The sequence below is a fragment of the Heptranchias perlo genome, chromosome 40, assembly GCF_035084215.1.
Source record: "Heptranchias perlo isolate sHepPer1 chromosome 40, sHepPer1.hap1, whole genome shotgun sequence".
NCBI classification, from domain to species: Eukaryota; Metazoa; Chordata; class Chondrichthyes; order Hexanchiformes; family Hexanchidae; genus Heptranchias; species Heptranchias perlo.
In genome coordinates, this window is record NC_090364.1 from 11331219 (window position 1) to 11351620 (window position 20402).

The 20402-nt window shown below is 39.7% G+C and overlaps 1 protein-coding gene across 7 annotated transcripts in view; it reads right to left on the reverse strand.

Annotated features, from left to right (window-relative positions):
* The window catches only part of LOC137305688 (activating transcription factor 7-interacting protein 1-like), a 166571-nt gene that overhangs the window by 45589 nt on the left and 100580 nt on the right, over positions 1-20402 (reverse strand). For 3 of the 7 annotated variants that reach the window (XM_067974593.1, XM_067974594.1, XM_067974592.1), the window contains 2 exons: positions 12050-14320; positions 6482-7293 (listed from right to left, as the gene is read on the reverse strand). The exons of the other annotated variants lie outside the window; for them this stretch is intronic. In XM_067974593.1, the coding sequence (XP_067830694.1) occupies positions 6925-7293; positions 12050-14320 (2640 nt within the window). In that variant the 3' untranslated portion in view covers positions 6482-6924. Of the gene's footprint in view, positions 1-6481; positions 7294-12049; positions 14321-20402 lie in introns of those variants that run through there. 7 annotated transcript variants of the gene reach the window in all.

The following is a 20402-nucleotide window of genomic DNA, read 5'->3' on the forward strand; positions in this document are numbered from 1 at the left end:
CTATAGCAGTGGTTTTCAAACTGGGGTCTTTGTCCTAGGAGGTTCCAGGTCATCAGATTTCTATCCAGCTGTCATCAGATTTCAGAATTTGACTTAATTGCATTTTACTTCTGTTGCTGTGCACTAACTAAAAAGAAAATCATTTCCTGCAATGAGTGCATCGTTCATCTTTGGCTAGATTACAGTCTTTTGAAAGTTAATCGAGGGAGGCCCCAGGAGGGTGTCCGTATATGCTGGGGAACCCCAACACAGAAAAGTTTGAAGACTACTTCTATAGTAGCACTATGGTTCAGGTTAAGAACGAATTTCGATTTGGTAAAGATTTGCTCAAAAATTTTCATTTTAATGCATAAATATTTTATCAAGAACCAATTATCTCCTTTCACGTGGGAAGTCAAGACAAAGTGTAGTCTTCAGGTGAAGCAGGGAAAGAGGGCTGGGGATAATTGGACAAGAGTGTACAGATATAATTCAGCCCCCATTTTAAAATCCTACATTCTGCCTTTATTTTTGTATTTCCATTATAAATTCCTATGCCTACACTTATAATGGAAATTGTCCATGTAAACTCATCACTCTGTAATTACACCCTCCGGCCAGTGGTGGCACTGCAAGTGCGTAATTACACCATAACAAGTTTACATACAGTTTCTTTTATAAATTTTTATGGCCACATTTATAACGGAAACGTTGTTGGGAATTGCGCACAGACAGAAAATTATCAATAAAATACAAGTATCTAGATATATCCATGAGATGGGGGCATTCAATGCAGTTTATATCCCACAGCAGGGTTGATGTGGTAATCTATAGTCAAGCTCCATGAGTGGGATATAAAAATCTTAACCTATTGCTGCACATTATGTATTTGGTTTCTAACACACTTGATAATTAAAAGATACAAATCTCGTAAGAGAAAACTACACAGATGAAGACTGTGGACTCCTTCTGGTGGCATCACTGTTTTAGTCTCCGTGCTATCAATTTTCAACTCTGATGCCATAAATGAGGGACAATATTTCCAGCTGACATCATGTGTGGTATAAATCCTATACATCACATACCAAGAGAACAAAGAGAAGCATTGCAGTGAAAAAAAATCCCAACACCTGAGCACTATCACATCACAATTACCACAGCCGGGCAGAAATAACTAACCCCACAGCTTTGCTCATCGCTAATCCGGAATTATGAGCACATGGAATGCAAGAAAATGTTGACGGCGAAGAACTGCACATATCTGCACAAGCCCAGCTATAAATACCTATCACCCTCAGGACTTAAATTAACTTTTCATATGTATAGGCGCAGTTTCAGCCTGTGTTCATCCTTCAAAGAAATGGTTAACCACAAAGGAATTAGATTAATGCTAAGTTTGGGAATGGAGAGAGAGAAAAACACTCCCATAGTTATAACAAGATGCATTCAAACAATATGTAACCTGGACCAGTCAGGTCTGAAATGAAAACCACACCATTTATTGCACTAGTTTGCAATTATTTCCACTGCCACATGATGGCGCTTCTGAGCTTTAAAATGGTAAAATATGCGATGAAGGCGATTCTATGTAAAGTGCCTAATTGTCTATTTGATTATTAAAAATCTCACGGTCAAAATTATTTCACTGTAATAATCTAGGAACTTCCCCCATTCAATGAGCAGCACAGAGTCACTATTTTTGTGATGATTTAAATAGCCCTAAACATACAGCCAGTTCTGCTGTCCAATAGCACAAGGTAGCTTTAGCATGAATGGAATCTTTAAATGGGAATGTGAATTTAGCTTTTGAAAGAAAAAGAAAGCTGATGTACAATTTTGACATGACATGGGAACTTAGACCAGAATTTATCAGATGGGAAATCACCCTCCAACCCTCCGTGCTTGCATAATCCAAAGTATCATCATTCATTGTTTTCTGCATCAGATGGACAGTTCTTAATCTTCAGCAGTATAAAGTAACAGTGTATTCTGATGATTTATCGTATAATCCTAATTGTTGGTAAATTAATGGTGTCTCAGTCACTCTTCATTATCCTGCTTTATTTATACAAGCTGATACTGTATACAGAAATCATTCACCCTCATTCAGCTCTGCTGAACTGACATCATGAATAGGAACAGTGTATTGTAAACCGCATTCTTCACTCATTACTGAAGCAGCACTTACTGTTGCCACATAATGGAGCTCTACAGCATCAAATGACAATCAAGAGCATTAAGCATCGTCTTTTAACAACACTTATTATGTGGAAATTCAACACATACTCCCTTATTACTGATTAAAGCTAAAACTAAAAGCAGTTTCAAGCAAAAACAGTGTGCAAAATTCATGCCTTTCTTTGAAAAAAAATTACAAATGATAATGAATAGAGAAGTCTGCGCCTCTGGAATAACCCTCTCTCCACAAACTCCACACTCCAACAGGGATGATTTCTACCCAGCCAGCGCAATCTACGTAACATGACCTACTAATCTACAAGCCAAGTCCTTATCCATTTATATCAGCAAATTATATACTTCAGAAATCCGAACCACCATACAAAACAAAAAACAAAAGTATGTTCTTTTATCTTATCGTTATATCCCCTCAGTCATCACAACACCCAGCAGCTTCAAATCATGCATCTGCATCATATGCAACAAGATCCTGCTGACTATTTCCTGCTCACAACTGGAGAATAACTAGCTTGACAGAGTGAAAAGCTTGCAATCCATACTTGCACAAGGCTCCACAAAGTAGCCATGCTTTTTTAATTCCCATACTCACCTTTTGGCACAGCATACCTTATTCTTTTAATTAAACTTACTCTCTACATACCATGGCTATGGGGTCTTCAGAGCAACAAGAATCATTTGGGAAGAGCCAAACCAGTCTCTTTTTCACTCATCACGTGACTATTCTTCTTCTGCCCTTGGACAAGTCCAGTTCTTGAGGACGCTGCATTGATTGGCTGTGTCTCGTCTATCCCTGTACCAGTGTGAGAATCTCTTTCGTTTGTTACTGCCAACTTTAAGTAGCTAGTTCCTCAAAACTAATCGTCTGGACAATCGGCTTGCCCTCAAACTGTGATTAGCGGAAGGTTGGTCAAACTATTATGATCACAATGATTTTGACACCTTCACCTGGTTGCTTAATTCTGACTGACAGAGGCATGGAATACTACATGAATAGCCATTCCGCTCGTAGATTATGGTCATCCGAGGACCCATCCAAATTCTGAGAATTTAGGTCAGCCCATGTTTTTCCAAATGTGTTCTCCAGCTGAAGGAGGCGACAACTGGAGCGAATTGGCCATGATTCCATAGCCCGAGGTTGAACAATTCCAACTGCTTCTGAAAACCAGAAAACACAGCTCTGGGAGAAGCAATACAGTCCAAGGAGTCTATAATCTAAGCCCTATGAATGAGATATCCACAGAAGTTCCAGCTGGACACCACTGAATGAGGACTGCTGTTGTCTGAAGGACAGGTCTCAAAGCTTTCTTCTCATTTAGATAAAAAGAAAAAGACTTGTATTCATATAGCGTCTTTCACAACCTCAAGACGCCCCAAAGCGCATCACAGCCACTTAAGTACTTTTTGAAGTGTAGTCACTGTTGTAATGTAAAGAAAGAAAATTCTTTCAGAATGTAGGAAACGTGGCAGCAAACTTATGCACTGCAAGGTCCCACAAATAGCAATGTGATAATGACCAGATAATCTGTTTTAGTGATGCTGTTGAGGGATAAATGTTGGCCAGGACATCGGGGAGAATTCCCCTGCTCTTCATCAAAATAGTGCCGTGGGATTTTTTTACATTCACCTGAGGGGGCAGATGGGGCCTCGGTTTAACGTTTCATCTGAAAGACAGCATCTTTGACAGTGCACCACTCCCTCAGTCCTGCACTGGATTATCAGCTTGGATTATGTGCTCAAGTCTCTGGAGTGGGACTTGAACCCACAACCTTTTGGCTCCGAGGAAGAATGCTACCCACTGAGCCACAGCTGACACCAAAGGTAGGTACATGAATCTCATTCTTTTCAAGTGTGGATGCGAAAAAGGTTGCAAACCTATACTGGTAGCAAAAAAAATGCTCATGTGAAACCAAAAGAATTCCTTGTGCATTTGGAGGATTTAAAAGTTGACGACAATCCTGCAAGTACAAACACAATTGTATTCTTAGCCACAATTAATGACTTGACATCACTGGAAGATTTGATTAGAGAGTAAACAGCTGTTGAAACGGTGTGTGCCTGGCTTGTCAGCTTTTCCCTTGTGATGATGCATAAACTAATCCTGCCGAGTATTTCCTGCTCATGACTGGAGAATAACTGGCTTGACTGAGTTTGATAAGCATGCAATCCATACTAGCACAAGGCTCCACAAAGTGGTCATGCTTTCTTAATTCCTATTAACCAATCCAGGGTAGATTACTCACCTTTTGGCACAGCATGCCATACACTTTTTTTTTTAAAGTTGCTCTCTACATATCATGGGTACGGGGTCATCACAGCAACAAGAATCACTTGGAGAGCCAAATCCTTCACTTCTTCACTCATTATCACATCCAAGTGCAGAAGAGCAATAGTCACAAGTCCAGTTCTTCTGAGGAAGCTGCAACGAAGCTTCTATCTACTAAGGCAATTTGTCTTGGATGTAAAGCTTCGGGGCCTTGGTCTTTCTGTAAAAGACTGCTTTGGGAAAGAAGCCTTGAATAGTTTTCATAGTTTGGCATTTTTTGGGAAAAAAACCTGCAAGGAGTTTTGCAGGGAGTTCCTACTCATCAAAAGCAGATCCACAATTAATGCCTAAGCTAGGAATGACAAAGGCAGCCTGAAGGACAGAGGTCTGTGGAGTCTGGCTTTCTAAAGATGTAGCAAGAGAAAATTGGACTTTGCTGCATTGATCAAACATCTTGGTTAGAGCTTAACAGATCACCAACTGTTATAGTCCCATTTGATCCATAGAGTTTAAGTTGAGCATGGAAGACTTTCCAGTTAAGCCTACTGACATTGCCCGGAAAGAAAAGTGGCATTGGGAATCCTGCACTTTGTCCCTGGGTTTTGTGCAACATGGTCATGGGTACTTAGGAACTGCCACTTTGAATAAGATAGCAATCTTGGCACTGAGCTCTTTGGAGATATGTCCTGACGGGCATCACTGCAATATTCAATGTTTGATGTTTTATGAGATGAGGTTATCAACTCCCTGCTTATTAGATTTGTCACTCTCAAGTAACTGGACCCCCCCTGCCTTTCAGGGAGACATGGCTGATGAGATATTAATGGTAGCTGGTCCAGCTTGGACTAGCTGCGATAATCGTAGTCTTGAAAAGAATATTTCCAGTCTTATTTATGTACGGGTATCTAAGCCTGGTATTTACTATTCCACTGCTATGGAAAATCTACTACTTACTGAACTGCCGCTGTCTTTTACTGCCATGTCAGGAAAGCCCCTGTTGCGTCTGGAAATTGTCCACCGACTTAATCCTGTGCTCCATCAAAATAAAATCAGAGACAAACATCGATGATTCTAACCCCATGTTCTCTGACGATGGAGAGGTTGTCCAATCAGTATTCTCATTGCAGACTCCTAGGCAACAGAAGGGGTACAAAATTGCATCTTTGCAGAAAGACAATACTCTTATTCCACCAATGCTTGATGATTTTAGTATCTTGAGCCACTGGGAATTTCCTTTTCTTTTAGGTAATTCACGACGTGGAGACCTGAAGGAAAGGCTCAATTAGGAACGACTTCAGAAAATCCAATAATGACTAATGTAGAAGACAGGTGGGTTTTTGGAGGGTGGGGGTGGGGGGGGGGGGAAGAGCACTGAAGAATGCCTCACAAAAAGAGTGAGGAAGTCACTTAGCTCTGATCGAAAAGCCTCAGAACGATGAGGTATCTCCATTTTCTTGTCCCATTAGTATGCCAACCATACCCATGTTCCGTGGAGGGCAGCAAATGATTAGCACATCACATTCATCTTTATTCCCTCAATGGCAAAAGTTGCAGGAAGTTAAAGTTTAACCATGTAGCTGACCTACATTGAAACCAGAAATGCCAACAGATGTTTTAAAAAGAACTCTTGGGGCCACAGAGAGGGGAACTGTAGGAAGGAAGGGATGAGGGATTTGCAACACGCATCACCTCCTACAGGAATCCTACTCAAGATTCTTCAAAGCGATTTCTGCCCGTGCATAAAAAAAACATGACTATAGAAGTATTGAGACAGGGAGCTAGAACAGCTATTGAACAAAATGGATTAATTAAAAAAAAACTGGGAGAACTGCTCTTCAACAGTCATAGCTGACTGAACACAAACACTTGGAAATTGTAAGTCACTATTCACTTTTTACAGCTAGAGCTTGCACAGAAACCCCATGAAGTGGAAGACCAATCTTTTCTCACAACTATTGCAGTAAGAAGAATGACACAACAGACAGATTCATTTTGTTAGGCAAATCGGAATAAAATCCAATGGACCATGTTGATAGGCTTCAATCATTTTTTAATTACGAGGACACAGGCTAACAATGTTATTAAAATTTAGTTTCTTATTAGACTCGAAATCTCCAAAAATCAAAAAGGACAAAAAATAACTTAGTATTACTGACAACCACACACGAGAAATCCATTTATAGCATAACAACAGGAGAAAAGAAAGTGCTTTGAAAGAATCATCTTGTAAACTTACTGAAACATCTTACACTGAAGCCAAGTGCAAAATATCACTTTAAAATGTTTGTATTGTCCCCCGTCTCCCTCTCCACTCCCCAGTTCTTGTTTCAATGCAGCCTCTTCCAGATGGGAGGTTAAGTAAGGAACTTCAACACAAATACTGCTGCGTACTGAGAAATCAGGAGGCACACCATATCAGTTTTCCCCCTCGTCAGTTTATTGTTTTATATTCTTACAATCTAATATGACGGAGTCTTTTTTCACTACTGTAAGATTTTAGCAGCACAATAGGATGGCGTTGCTGCAACTTTGACAGAAGACATTGGTAATGTTGAAGGTGTACTACAAGGCAGTTCAACCTTCACCAACCCTTCCTGGTTCGTGACCACTGCTTCTGGCTGGGTGACTATGTTCATTGCTTCTTGTGCACAAACACTTTGCTGTCTCAAGGAAGAAGATGACTGTGAACAAGCTGAGATCTTCTTCAAAGGATTTGGAGGCTGCAAACAGTCAGACACTGCCTTCATTTGAGTCTTTTTGTAGGACATCATTGCATTACTGCCATTTCCCATTCGTTCTTTAATTAGCTCTTCATCAAAGCCTCGACTGTGAAGGGCAGCTACACTGCTGACCTACAACAAAATGAATACACACAAAAAAGAAAAATAAGCCTGTGTAGATGAACAAGTCACTGGGGTTGTGCAGACAGGCTGGATTTCTGATATTGGTCATTAAGATTTTTCATTCAATGACCACTGAGGCATTGTTGATTTAAATTGTGTCAGAATGGCATCCCTTCTTACAATTTTGGCTTTTTGAAATTGGGATGAATTCAATTAACACTTGAAAGGTTACTACAAGTAGTACTACTTTTTGTTTGATAAAATGAATGCAATGCCCCACTGGTCTGCCATACCATAAACTGGGAGAGCCACCTAGGAAATCCAAACCTTTAATGCATCCCCTAATACAACAAAGGGTTTACAAAACACAATAGCAGCAACAGGATTACCAAAAATTTGCAATTAAGGTTCCCTCCCCCAAAGAAATAAATATTTTGCCAAAATATCTCAAGTAATGAATTCCTGTTAATGTCATATTGACTTGAGCAAACTAAAAGGGGACACAAATGCAACAGTGTGAAGTGACAATAACAGGATTTCACCGATGTAATAGATTTCCCTCAGAAAAACATTCAACACACATCCTAAAATCACTGAACAGAGAGTCACTTCACCTTTGCAATGACTACCATTGCAGTTGGTGGAGATTAAACTGTTCATCTAGAACCTGTAAACACTCGTAGCTAGCCAGTGTGACAAAAAAAACCCAAAAAGTGTGTGAAAACAATGTGCAAAGTGAATGTGTCAAATAGATAATAAAAAAAGTGACCTTAAAAATGGACACATGGGCAGATGTAAAAACTGGGATTAAACTAATTGAGGGACAAGGGAAACATCATGAAGGCTTTATTGTGGGTAACACAAGGGCACAGATGTATTCACCATTTAATTCTGAATTAAAAAAAACAGGGCCCAAAAAATGTCATGCCATCGCTTCCATTCCTAATTTTTGGGGTATGACAATTTAAGTTCCATAATAACAATGTAGCATCTAAATTAATGATATCATATTCTACTCGTGGGTTAAGTAGCAGTAAAGTTCTTGAATCTAGTCAATATAAATTGAGTGTTTGATCCAGTCAGTTTTCAATTACACTATCTTGTTGCAACATTGCAATCTGCACACCAGTCCAGCAAGTCCAAATTGTTTGCAGGCTCAATGAAGCCAGAACTAATGGATAACCACCAGTGCAAGACAATAATTTTGTCCTTACAACTCCAATTTGACCACTGATTTTTTTTTGGGTAAATGCAAATCCATTTGGAATTTGACAATCACATCAGTGTTCCCATAAAATCTAAACAACACTCAATCAAAATCACCATATACAAAGGGAAAACAAAATATTAAAACACTGCAGAATTTACCAATAGTTGACTCAAAAAATCTCTTCAGTATCTTGAATGTTAAAAGGCCATCAATAAAAGAGTCCCTCTCCTTCCCTACCCAAAGAAAAAAAAAACAGATTTTCCAAGAAAAAGTTGCATGCTTTGTTACACTGATTCAATCTTCCCCAGTCAATTGGCACTAGCCAAATGCATGTGCAAAGGTACGAGCTGGGGTTTGGGATTGCAAGAGTTTGACTTCTCTCAGTGGACAACCATGTGCTTTATTTTATTCAATAAAAATGTTGGTACAATTGCATTCAGAGAAATGTGAACAATTTCAGTTGTTGAATGTTTCGTTCTAAGGTGGACTAAATTCTTTTTGTTACAAAACAATAGGCCTCCTCTATAATGCTGCTTCTGGAGGTGGGACAAAAAGCAGGGTACAATAATGGATGCATTATGCCAAGATATACAAAGGCCAAAAAAAGTGTGCTTGTGGGGTTATGGGCATTGCTTATTGGCAGCCAAGTGGGAAACTTCACTGCTGAAAATTTCAGTTTTGTTAATTACGATCTCAGCTACTTGGACAATGTTACTGTCCACTGATGTAACAACAGCTCGGCAGCTGATTGGATGAGCAGGGTTGATCAATCTGGTTTGTTATGCTAGTAAAGAAAGTCAGCTAGTGATAACTATAGCTGCTCAGAAAATAGTTCAGCCATATGCAAAGTCTGTGATTTCAAAATTCATTTCTGATCAAAAGTTTCATAGTTGTGGGTGGGGAAGCAGAAGATGAAGACAGTTATAGAGATGGTTGTTTACATCTTTACTGACAGGCAATAAACAACAGAAAAAGGGCTGGGGTCTGTCACAGTATTATAGTGAGGGCTTATTGTGAACATATTTATGATGGGCAATTTATCAAAGACAGAGAGTCGCATGCACATACAACACCCTGCATTTTTTAATTCAGTAACACCAACCAGGCTAATATGGTGTAGCCCACTTCAGATCAACTTTGTTGAGATCAAATACTATGATCAAAGTTTGCAGCTACTTCAGTATATAACTTTAACATGGCTACATGTGCATTATTTTAACACGGTTAAGCCCTGGGGGGAAATTCTGTGGCAATTTGGAAGTTGATCTCAAGGCGCCACTGTATTAACACCAATAAACCACTAGTACTAAGTATAAAAGATTTTCAAAAAGTGCTTTTTTTTTAAAAAAAAAGGTCAAATGACAAAGTGTTCCTCAATTTCTGATTAGAATGTTAAAAGGTCATTGTAAAAAAATACAAATCCATAAAGTAGAAGTTAAATAGCTTGAGTTTCAAAAAAAAATTGATGAAAGATTAAATAAACTGCTTTCACCTGCAAATGCTCTTAGTATCTTCAGGCATACTATACTGCCTGAGAGACTGAACGCTGTTCAAATAATAAAGGTTCTCAGGCCTTTCACAAGCCCTCTGCTTCAGTACTAGGTCTGTCTCACTAGAGGTCCTCTGTGAGCTATGGTAACAGTGAAGGATCTCCTAGGGTTGGAAAGCAGATCTTCCATTTATCAAACAAGTCTTATCTTAAGTCTAGTAATAGTGTAGGCCTTGCAGCCACTGAAGCTCATCTCTTTAGCACCCCAACTTCCCCATCCAGCTGCATTTGGAAAGCATGTTTTCCCCCTCCTGATACCCTGCCTGGCAGTTTATTCCAGAATTTTATCATCCTTTGTAAACACATTCTTCCTAATACCAGTTTTAAAATGACACTTCCCCCATTCAAGCTCATGTCCCCTGATCCTAGTAGCCAATTATACTTTTAAATAGAATTCTGGGTTTAATATTTTACATAACTCTGAGGTTCCCTCCTTAAACTTCTGTAGAAATCAACCAGAATAAGGCAGAACCGAAATTTTCACTTTATGAAAATTAGTTTGTTGAAAATGTATTCTTTTGGCAAAGTTAAGCAAATTCTTCTTTAAATGTTTGAATATATTGCAAGAAATGCAACCTAAAGAGAACCCACTTTGGATTTTAATATAGTGAGCCCATTTAAAAGATCCTTGCTAGTCAAAAATAATAATCTACAACTTTTGCTGCTAAGAGGAAGCATATAGGTAGTGGCTGCACATAGGTTGTGTATGCAATAATGCTTATTGCAATGATCACAGAGGGACTCAATCTGTCAAATCGAATTAATCTAGCTGCCCTGACAACATTGTCCTCACCTACTAAAATTTCATTAACTAGAAAAAAGTTGCCGCAGTAACAGACACAACTGATAAGATCATGCACTCCTGTATAAATCACTGCCTGCTAAAAACCTAAATGTCTTTCCTTCCACTGTGAGCTCTTCACAATAGGATCAGGTTTTTATTCCAGATGGTTGTGTATGAATCTGGGGTTGCAACATTGGAAATCCGAGTTGATTTTCTGAATGGCGCATACACTTAAATAAGTCCACATTCTCACTGAAGCAAAATTCTGGTCAGAATCCTGATCAAGTCTCATCCTTGCTGAAATAATCTCAAAGAAATCTGGCTACCAGTGTATTGGGTAAGATTTTCCCCAAGCTCCCCTCAACCTCCATAACCATCATCTCCTCATTGTGAAAGCAGGCAGTAATTACACAGGCATAATCTTTCCATTGGTCAACCATGCCTGTTACTGGACACAACTCAAATGGGATCTTAACCTCAATGCTTGAAGGCGTCCTGATGCACTTGTAGTACAATCTTAACAGGATCCTCATTTAAAATCAACTTTAGCTTCATGAAGTTGGTCTCCCAGGGCTCCACTGCCATTAGACAACTTTTTGGTGGGAAGCTCAATGTAGAATTTCAGCCTATTGGTTGTAAATTCAAATTCCAGGGCTGCCAGTCATTAACCATGTTGCAGTTGGACAAGACTCCTGAACTACTGGGAAGAGCAAGGTGCAGAAAATGAGCTTTCCTGTTAGAAAGGTGGGGGAGATAAGTAGACAAATGACATTATCTGATGGCCTGCTTGAATATTACCTCCCACTGGATAATCTTGGGTGACAATGAAGGCATTCCTAGGAAGTCTGCAGCCTAAGTCTGAATCTGACCTTATCTAAGCATAAGTAGCAAAGTAGAGGGAGGCAGCAGAACCAGTGATTGGGGTCAAAATGGGCACTGAAAAAAAAAGGGACGGGGTAATAAAATGAAATACAAAACGGTACGATCCAACTTTTTAAAATTGTTCTTCCAGTTCACAATTGTGTAAAAATCTAGGCTTTGTCACTTGACCTTTAAAAATAGCGAGAATGCGAGACACAAATTTAGCATCTAACAAAGTACCCATGATGGGTTTCTTCTACACATAGACTGTTAGATGCATTAAAATGGATAGTTTAGATAATAGGAAATAAAATGTCTATTGCGTAAGCAATATTAATAATAAAACACTGTTTATACTTACCCTTCCAGATTGGCCAGTATGGCGTCCTGAAATGTCACCCGCCTCGCAGATTTCTTTGGAGTATCGCTCCAGAGTGTGAACTCCTATGGCCTGCTGGCAGAACTCCAGCCTTCCGGGAAGTGGGCGCCGGTAAAACGGACCATCACTGGGAACCATGCTGAGGTAGCGACGAAAGAGAGAAACAATACATCTCGGGTTGGACAAGTCTGCATACTGCCGAGTGTGTCCCTTTGTCCTCTGGATTCCATCTCTGTAAGGCTTTGCCACAAATTCCAAATATTCTCCAATTTCATCAGCTCCAAAGATAAACTGATCAACCACCAATTTATTGTGTTCAGCTGCTGCGTGTACACCAAAGACTTTACAGAGGTAGAAATAGACAGCGTAACTGTAACTTTTTGCATCTCGAAGTTGAAAAACTATTTGCCACAGTTTTTCTTCTTCTTCTTCTGTGTAAGGCTGCGCTTGTTTCCTTACAGTACCAATCCCCTGTTGTTTAAGTTGTTTCATCCGCCTGTCAAGGACAGTCCGAAACTCAGTATACTCCACGTTATACTTGTTAAAGAAATCAATGTCTAGTCGCTTGCAGGTTTCACGCAAGTATCGCAAGATGGAGCAGCACAGAAGTCGGAGAGAATTAGGTGGGTAAAATGATCCATCTTGCCGACGGACTTCCTCCACAAAGTGGCACAGCCAGAAATTCAGTTCATCATGAGTTATTTCATGAGACAGTATTGGCACATAAAGGAACGACTCATCGCATTTCATACTATTTTCCATGAGGTAGTTATTTCGGTTTTTCGCCCACTCATCCCAAGCTCGAACGCCCCAGGCTGTGGCTCTCTTTGTATTGTAGGGAATTATGCTATCTTGTATAATCACCCGTTTTCTGTTGTCTGGAACAGGCTCACAAATGTCTTTGGGAGCCTTGTTATCTGGCAATGGAACCTGCTGCTCCACAGCAGGTTCATCAAATGCATTATAGGGAGTTCTACTCTCTTGTAACACTGTACGTTGATTCTCTGCCGTTGTCTCACCAAATGTATTGCAAGGAGTCTTATTCTCTTGAAATATTACACGCGGCTTACCTACATCAGACTCACCAAGGACAATACAGGGAGTCTTACTCTCATGTAATATTACATGTTGCTGTTCTGTACCAGGCTTTCTAGAGGTATTCATGGGACTATTACCCTCTTGTAAAAGAACCTGCTTTTGCTTAACAAGCATACCATCATATACCTGTTGCTTCTCTGTAGATAACTGGACAGACATACTCTTGGAAGTTCTACTAATTTTTAATGAAGCCTCATGCTGCTTTAATATGGTGTCCCCAAATGAGTTACAGCGAGTTTGATTATCTATTAATGCAACCTGCTGCTCATCTGCAGTGGATTTGTGTTTAATACTTAAAGTTCTGTCATACTGTAATACAGCCTGTTGTTTTAATATAACAGCTTTGCCAGATTCAGCAGAAGCCCTACAATCCTGCAGTGGAACTTCCCGCTTTATCAAAGGCTTACCAGATCTATTATCTTGTAATGCAACTTGTTGCTCGTCTCCAAAAGACCCAACAAATGCATTGGACAGAATTCCATTATGTTGCATTGGAGCCTGTTGCTTTAATATAACAGGTTTGCCTGATAATATTCGACAATCCTGCAATGGAACCTTATGCTTTAAAATGGTTTTAGCAAATTTATTATGTAACGTAATTTGCTGCTTCCCAACAGCAGACTTATGCAGAGATCTATTGTGCTGCAATGGAGTCTGTTGCTTTAATGTAACTGGCTTGTCTGACGCATCAGAAAATCGACAATCACGTAATACAGCCTCTTGCTTCTCCGGAACGGCCTCAACACAATCAGACGGGGCCAGAGCCTCTTGCAATGCAGCCTGTTTTTTTGTGATGGGGGTATCAAATGTATTGTACACTATTTTATTGCCTTGTAACATAATCGGTTGCTTCTTTGCAACAGGTTTAGCAAGCATGTCAGGTGGAGCTCTGCTGTGTAACGAACTCTGTCGTTTCTTTGTAACAGGCTTGTGAAATGTAATATAGACCATCCTATTATCTTGAAATAGAACCCCTCTTTTTTCCACAGCTGGTTGGCTACATGTATTCCAAGAAATCCTACTATTGTGCAGTGGAACCTGTTCCGTTTCCACAGTGGGCTTGCCAAACTGGTGTTTCTCATTTTTCTTTGCCAACTTGAACTTCTCTTTGCTGCTCAAGTCAAATTGCATTTCTGGTTGAAAAGGTGCAGGAATCTGAGACAAAGAAACAGAAGAACCTGCCAGTAAAGCCAGTGAACCTTCTTCAAAATTTAGGACAGGATAAATACGGTTAAACTGTGGTCCTTTTTGAGTTTGAATTGATCCAATGAACAATTAACTTTTTGGGTGGTGGCAGAAGGAAAGAGAGAACAAACCATCTAGTATTAGAGCAGAATTCATCACTACTTCAGCTAGTTCAGTGCACCACCTGTAGAGTCTGGGGTTGATACACCACCTGTTAAACAATATTGCAGCTAGCAGTTTGTTTCACTGGATATACAGCGCGCTCCTGTTAAAAGCAGTTTCCATAATAAAATTAGGGTTACAACAAAGCACTGAAGCTTCAGAGCACTGGTAACGAACCACGGGCTCATTGTTAATTTTCAGGGTCAAGAGGCATGAGTAACTTCCCTCCACTCTCAACTCTATCTACAAAATAAATCCCAATCTGATTGCACTCAGTTAGAAAGAATCCCCCAGCCATGATTTTGATTCCGACAGCTGCATACAAAATTTTGATATCCGTGTCAGAAATCCATTCCATTTGTTAACCCCTCCGATTATTCAGTTGGGAATTAAATTCTCTACACTATCTGCTTCTGTCATGTATACCTCTATTAATGTCCAAAGAATGCCAATGAATCATAAAACAGATACATCACAACTCATACTATACATTATCCAAACCACAAAATTTCTGTAATTGTCTCATTACTCACTTTGAATACCAGATTTTTCAGAACATGGTTTCATTGGATTTTAAAAAAGAACTTTGCTCACTTACTTGAGTTAAACGGACTTGTCTCATCTTGTTCAGTGATGCCATAGCAGTGTCATTAGATGTCAACGAATGAAGGCTGTCAAGTCATTGTGACATCAATAACTTATCGATCGCAAGAGGAAGAGGAGGAAAATCAGGCTGTTTTTCCAGGGTCCTTCCAAGATTCGAGATTAGTGCACCAGGAGTTTAACTGGGGCCTTAAAAGCACTCTAGTATTGGTGGCTCATCCAATCAAACGTTGTAACGCGTGTGAATAGTTCTGAAACTGGAGATGCACTTCTCCGCAGGGCACTCTGAAATCAGTTCACTGGGTTTTTTCAAGTATGTGCAGACTCACTGCAAAAACAATTCTGTACTCCTTGCAAATCTGTACAGCAAAGGCAGACTGCAACTGTATAATTACAGTAATAAGCGAGGGACAATCCTGATAATAAAGGGGGTTCAACACACACAGGGTTATTGCCCTGGAAATCCATCCGAGTTAGAAGATACGTGTTTGTCATTAATATGGTTCCAAAATTCTGCCTGTGACAGTAACTACTAAAGTTTCAATATTATATTTAAGTATTTGCACTCCCCACTTCCAAACTTCACACGAACCCCATCTTCCATTTTGGGAGTATATAGAGGAGCCTATTCTTCATTTTGTTCCGGAATATTTCAGTCAAACTATTTTTAATTTTGATACATAAATCAAACTATTTTATAGCATAATGGAGTTAATTTAAACTTCAGGCTCAGTGTTTTTAATGAAATATATAGTGAAGCTTGCAATGAGGTTCATTGTGCTGTTGGAAAACTGAGGTGCTCTGTTAGCTCCCACTATGGAGCAGAATGGCGGCTGGGCAGTGGGTGTGAACACTGAGCCCATATAGAATGGCGGCTGGGCAGTGGGTGTGAACACTGAGCCCATATAGAATGGCGGCTGGGCAGTGGGTGTGAACACTGAGCCCATATAGAATGGCGGCTGGGCAGTGGGTGTGAACACTGAGCTCATACAGCAGTCCTAATTTACACCTTCACTACTTGCATATCCTTTAATGTAATCTTTTTATCCTTCTGAGGTTTTCAAAAAAATTCACATATAATTTTATCCCCTCTTACATCACTGTCCAATCTCATTTAAGCACTAAAACCTCTGCACATTTCAATTTGTCCACCTATCCTCGTAATTTTTCTTCAAACACTTATTTTCACAAGAAATCATCATAGACCAGCTTTGGCTTGAAAATTTGGCCTTCAGTGTGCATTCGGCAGCACACGGCTACTTTCATGTATCAACAGGAACTGCATGCCAACAAATACACCCAATGGCTACTAGAAGCTCGATTCAGACAGTTCACTGGCAACTAATATAAAATAAACTACGTAAACTATCGGGTATCTTCACTATTGTGAAGATACGCAGGACCAAGTAGTAACGTCGAACTAAAATTAAAATTGTAAAAAAAACGTAACCCCTACCTGGGCCACGGTTCATGATTGTGCTGGGTTGTGTTCCTGTTAGAGCCAGAACATACTACAAATAGAAATATGTCCTAGAACACCACATGTTTAATGGAAAAAATTATATGGCAATACTTTCAATATAAAGTACTTCCTCTGCTCCCCCACCAATACTGAGGTATAAAGATTAAAAAGCACTCTCCTCCCTTATTGGAGAGATTTGTAGTATTTCACCTTCTCACAAACACCCACCATTTGAGTCTCCACACTCAGGAAGAGAGGGACAGCTGCTTAGCTGAAGTTGGTGAACAGAACTGCCTGGGAGCAGCTCCAATGGAAATCTTGTAGGTCTGCATTTACCCTCCTCCCTTCCAAATGTCAATCAGGAGGCTCCTGAGCTAAGAGAATACCAGCCAAGTACACAGCAGTAATTAGCTGGTACAGAATTACCGAACAAAATACCAGTAAACAATATTTCATCTCCAGCAAGGTAGGGGTGTATATTTTTTTTAAAGCCTTTTTACATTAACTAATTATATTAACTAAATACTGACTGTGTTGGAGGGTGGGGGGAGAAAGTGAAGAAGAATACATTTCTCTCCTCCCCCCACACTTATGTCTTTGATCTGCTGACCAGATCATTGCGCTTCTAATTATTGGGCAGGTAGAATAAATGATTGAGGAACTTATCTTTATGCACCACTGCTGTAGTAACTCACAGCTGCCTGCTGATGGCCCTATTGGGAACAACAATGCATCTAAAACCAACAGCATCACCAGTAGGAACCTGCACAACATTATAAATGTTTTGCCTATCCTTATTCCTGGAGGCCTCTATAGCTGTGAAACATTTATAAAATTAGTAAAGGACTATAAATTTTCTAAACATGACATATAGAGTTTACAAAAGTTAAGAGGGCCTGCAGTAATTGTGTAGATATTGTGGGGACCAAAAATGTGATACTTTGGTGGTAGCTGAAGATTGTGTCATGAAAAATTCCCAAACCCATCTACATACATCCAGTATGTCCCATGTAAGTGCAAGCAATTCACTCACGCCTGGCATTATATTTCAGCAATTTTCATGCAAATTACATAGAACAGCACAGAAACAGGCCATTCGGCCCAACTAGTCTATGCCGGTGTATATGCTCCACACGAGCCCTCTCCCACTCTATTTACTTCATCTAACCCTATCAGCATATCCTTTTGTTCTTTTCTCCCTTATGTACTTATCTAGTTTCTCCTTAAATGCATTGTTGTATACGATGTAAACTGAGCCAGTTGCTTGGTTGCCCTAGTAAAGGGTACCAGTGTTTGAGCAGACATGCTGTGCTGGTGATGAAGGAGTTGATATTAATGTCTCTAGCATCTCAGATGGGTACAGCAGTTTTGTATATTCCCACAGCTCCATACAATCAATATTCCTGCATAAAAAACAGGCCAGTTGACCATGAAATCTGCACCTGTGCCACCTCCCCACTTTAAAAAAAAATCAATGAGTGTTTCCCACACAAGTGGCTTTCAACTTTGGTGCAATGCTTTACTAGTTCCAACTTTCATGCAATGAGCAGTGCATTTATCATGGAGTGATATCAACCCCAAAACAGGATTGCTAAAATAGGTTTACCACTTGCCATTTATCATTGGCACAACCACTACTGATTCTCTACATTCCCCATTATATAGTTTGTCAAGAGAGAATGTTTTACTTTTATAAATTATCAAAATATGTAGAAATAAAATATTTTGAATTTGGGTCAATTCACATTCAGAATCTGCGTGCAGGTCTGTAGCTGTTCAGAATTTGGACTCAACCCAACACCTGCAGGATAATTAGCACACTAAAGGTCTGAGTTGCAAAAAAAATTCCTTCAGCCACAAGCTGAAACTCTGCAGTAATGTAACAAAGCAATCTAACAGATACAAGATAGAAACCATTTAAAAACACCTGCAAAACAACTCCTTGTACAACTGGCCCTTCCATCACATTCTCCCCTTTCTCCTCATGTGATGGGAACCTAAAAGGCAACATGTGGAACTGGAAGATATGAACTGAACAGCAAGACTCAGCTGCAGAAATGGAGGGTTAAATAAGAGGAGAACTCGTAAAACAGCCACTGTCTTATACGATGTACATATCAAACAACACTTCCTGGAGAAATAAGCAAATCACTATGGGCATCCATGCATGCTGAGAACAGTGAGGAGAAGCACCTTACAAGCTGCAATACAATTTCAGGACACTGACAGACTTTACATAGTCAGAAGTGTTAGTTTTACAATGAACCAATAGTGGTTTACACTATAAAGACACCAGTTTAGCGTGGTACTGAAACACTAGTGTGAAAACATCTGTTTTCCTGCAGCAGCCTCAAAAGTTTACCAGTGAGAAAAGTCTGATAAAATTCCACTGAATCTTTACTTGTGCATCACTGCAAATGAACCTCTTCCAGGCACTGATCTTAGGAGTTCCGATGGATATTAGCCAAATCAGCACATCTTTATTAAGCCATTTTGTTTACATATACAATGTTCCACATGCATCAGCACCAAATGGTAAAATTAATTTGTGGATTTGTACATTTTCATCATTTTTCTTGCATTCACAAAACCCCTTCCTCTTTTGTACCAATGGACGAGTGGGGCAGAGAGAGGAAGGTAAGTTTATAGCAATCTTGTATTAAAAGGTGACACAGATCAGTGGATGAAAAGAATATAGAAATCTGACTTTTGTCCAATTTTATTTCCTTGTATAGTTGGATAGAGTAAGTTTAAACTCTAGGTCAGGAATAACATGGCCGTGCACAATGAGAAAACCATGGCTTAACTTTAGGCCTTTACTCCTCTTTTACTGGAACTATTACACTCAGTGGCACTTGGCTTTTGCCCAAATCGAGGTTGAAGATCAGCCATGATCCTATTGAATGGCGGAGCAGGCTTGAGGGGTCGTAATGGCCTACTCCTGCTTCTATTTCTTATGTTCTAATATAGCTAATCCCATTTACTGGCTCAGCTCAAACAGCTCCTACGTGATGGCATCAACTTACACCAACATTTTATTTTTTCTCACTCTTTTAATGCACAACATGAAAGATAGCTATACACAAAATGGAGTAACAGCTATTAACAGTCTGAACTCAATTTATACAAAAAGAGGTCAGATGTACCAATCCTGTAATACTTTCATGTATAAAATGATGCCCTTAAAAATGAAACATCTCGAAAGCATTTCATGCACAATGGATTACTGTTTGAAGGACATGTTTACTTCCACTACCCGCTGAGGAGAGACTGCATGGCTGTGAGCTGCCACGCCACCTGTGGTGCAAGCTTAACCGTTTTAGATATAGCAAGGTGTGCGGTAAATGACCACACCTGAGGACTCAAGAACTGCCCTTTGTGTAGCTGTGGTGCAGTTAAGGATGCCGCACAACTACTGAATGGCTGCTCATTTCACACAGGTCTATGAGGAGGATTTTCCAGACTCCACAGGGCTGACCCCAAGGCTACTGAATAGCTAACGCATGCATAGTTTATCTCCCTACTTTATAGTTTGTATTTTGAATTTTTTCCCACTGTTTATTGTATCACTTGCGCATTCGCAAATAAATAATATTTCCACTATATTGGAATCTGCAAAAACCCACGAAGATTTTAAGCTAAACGATGGGTTTTAAAGAAGTTTATAAATTTACATCCCCCAAACAAAACTTCCAATTGAAAATTGCTGTCTTTTCCATTTTTGTTATTTCCAGGCCATGTTTATGTGCCTTACTTTCATTCCTTTCTCCTGCACTATAATTTACAGTACCCAGAAACATTTAACATCCCTCAGAGAGAGTACAT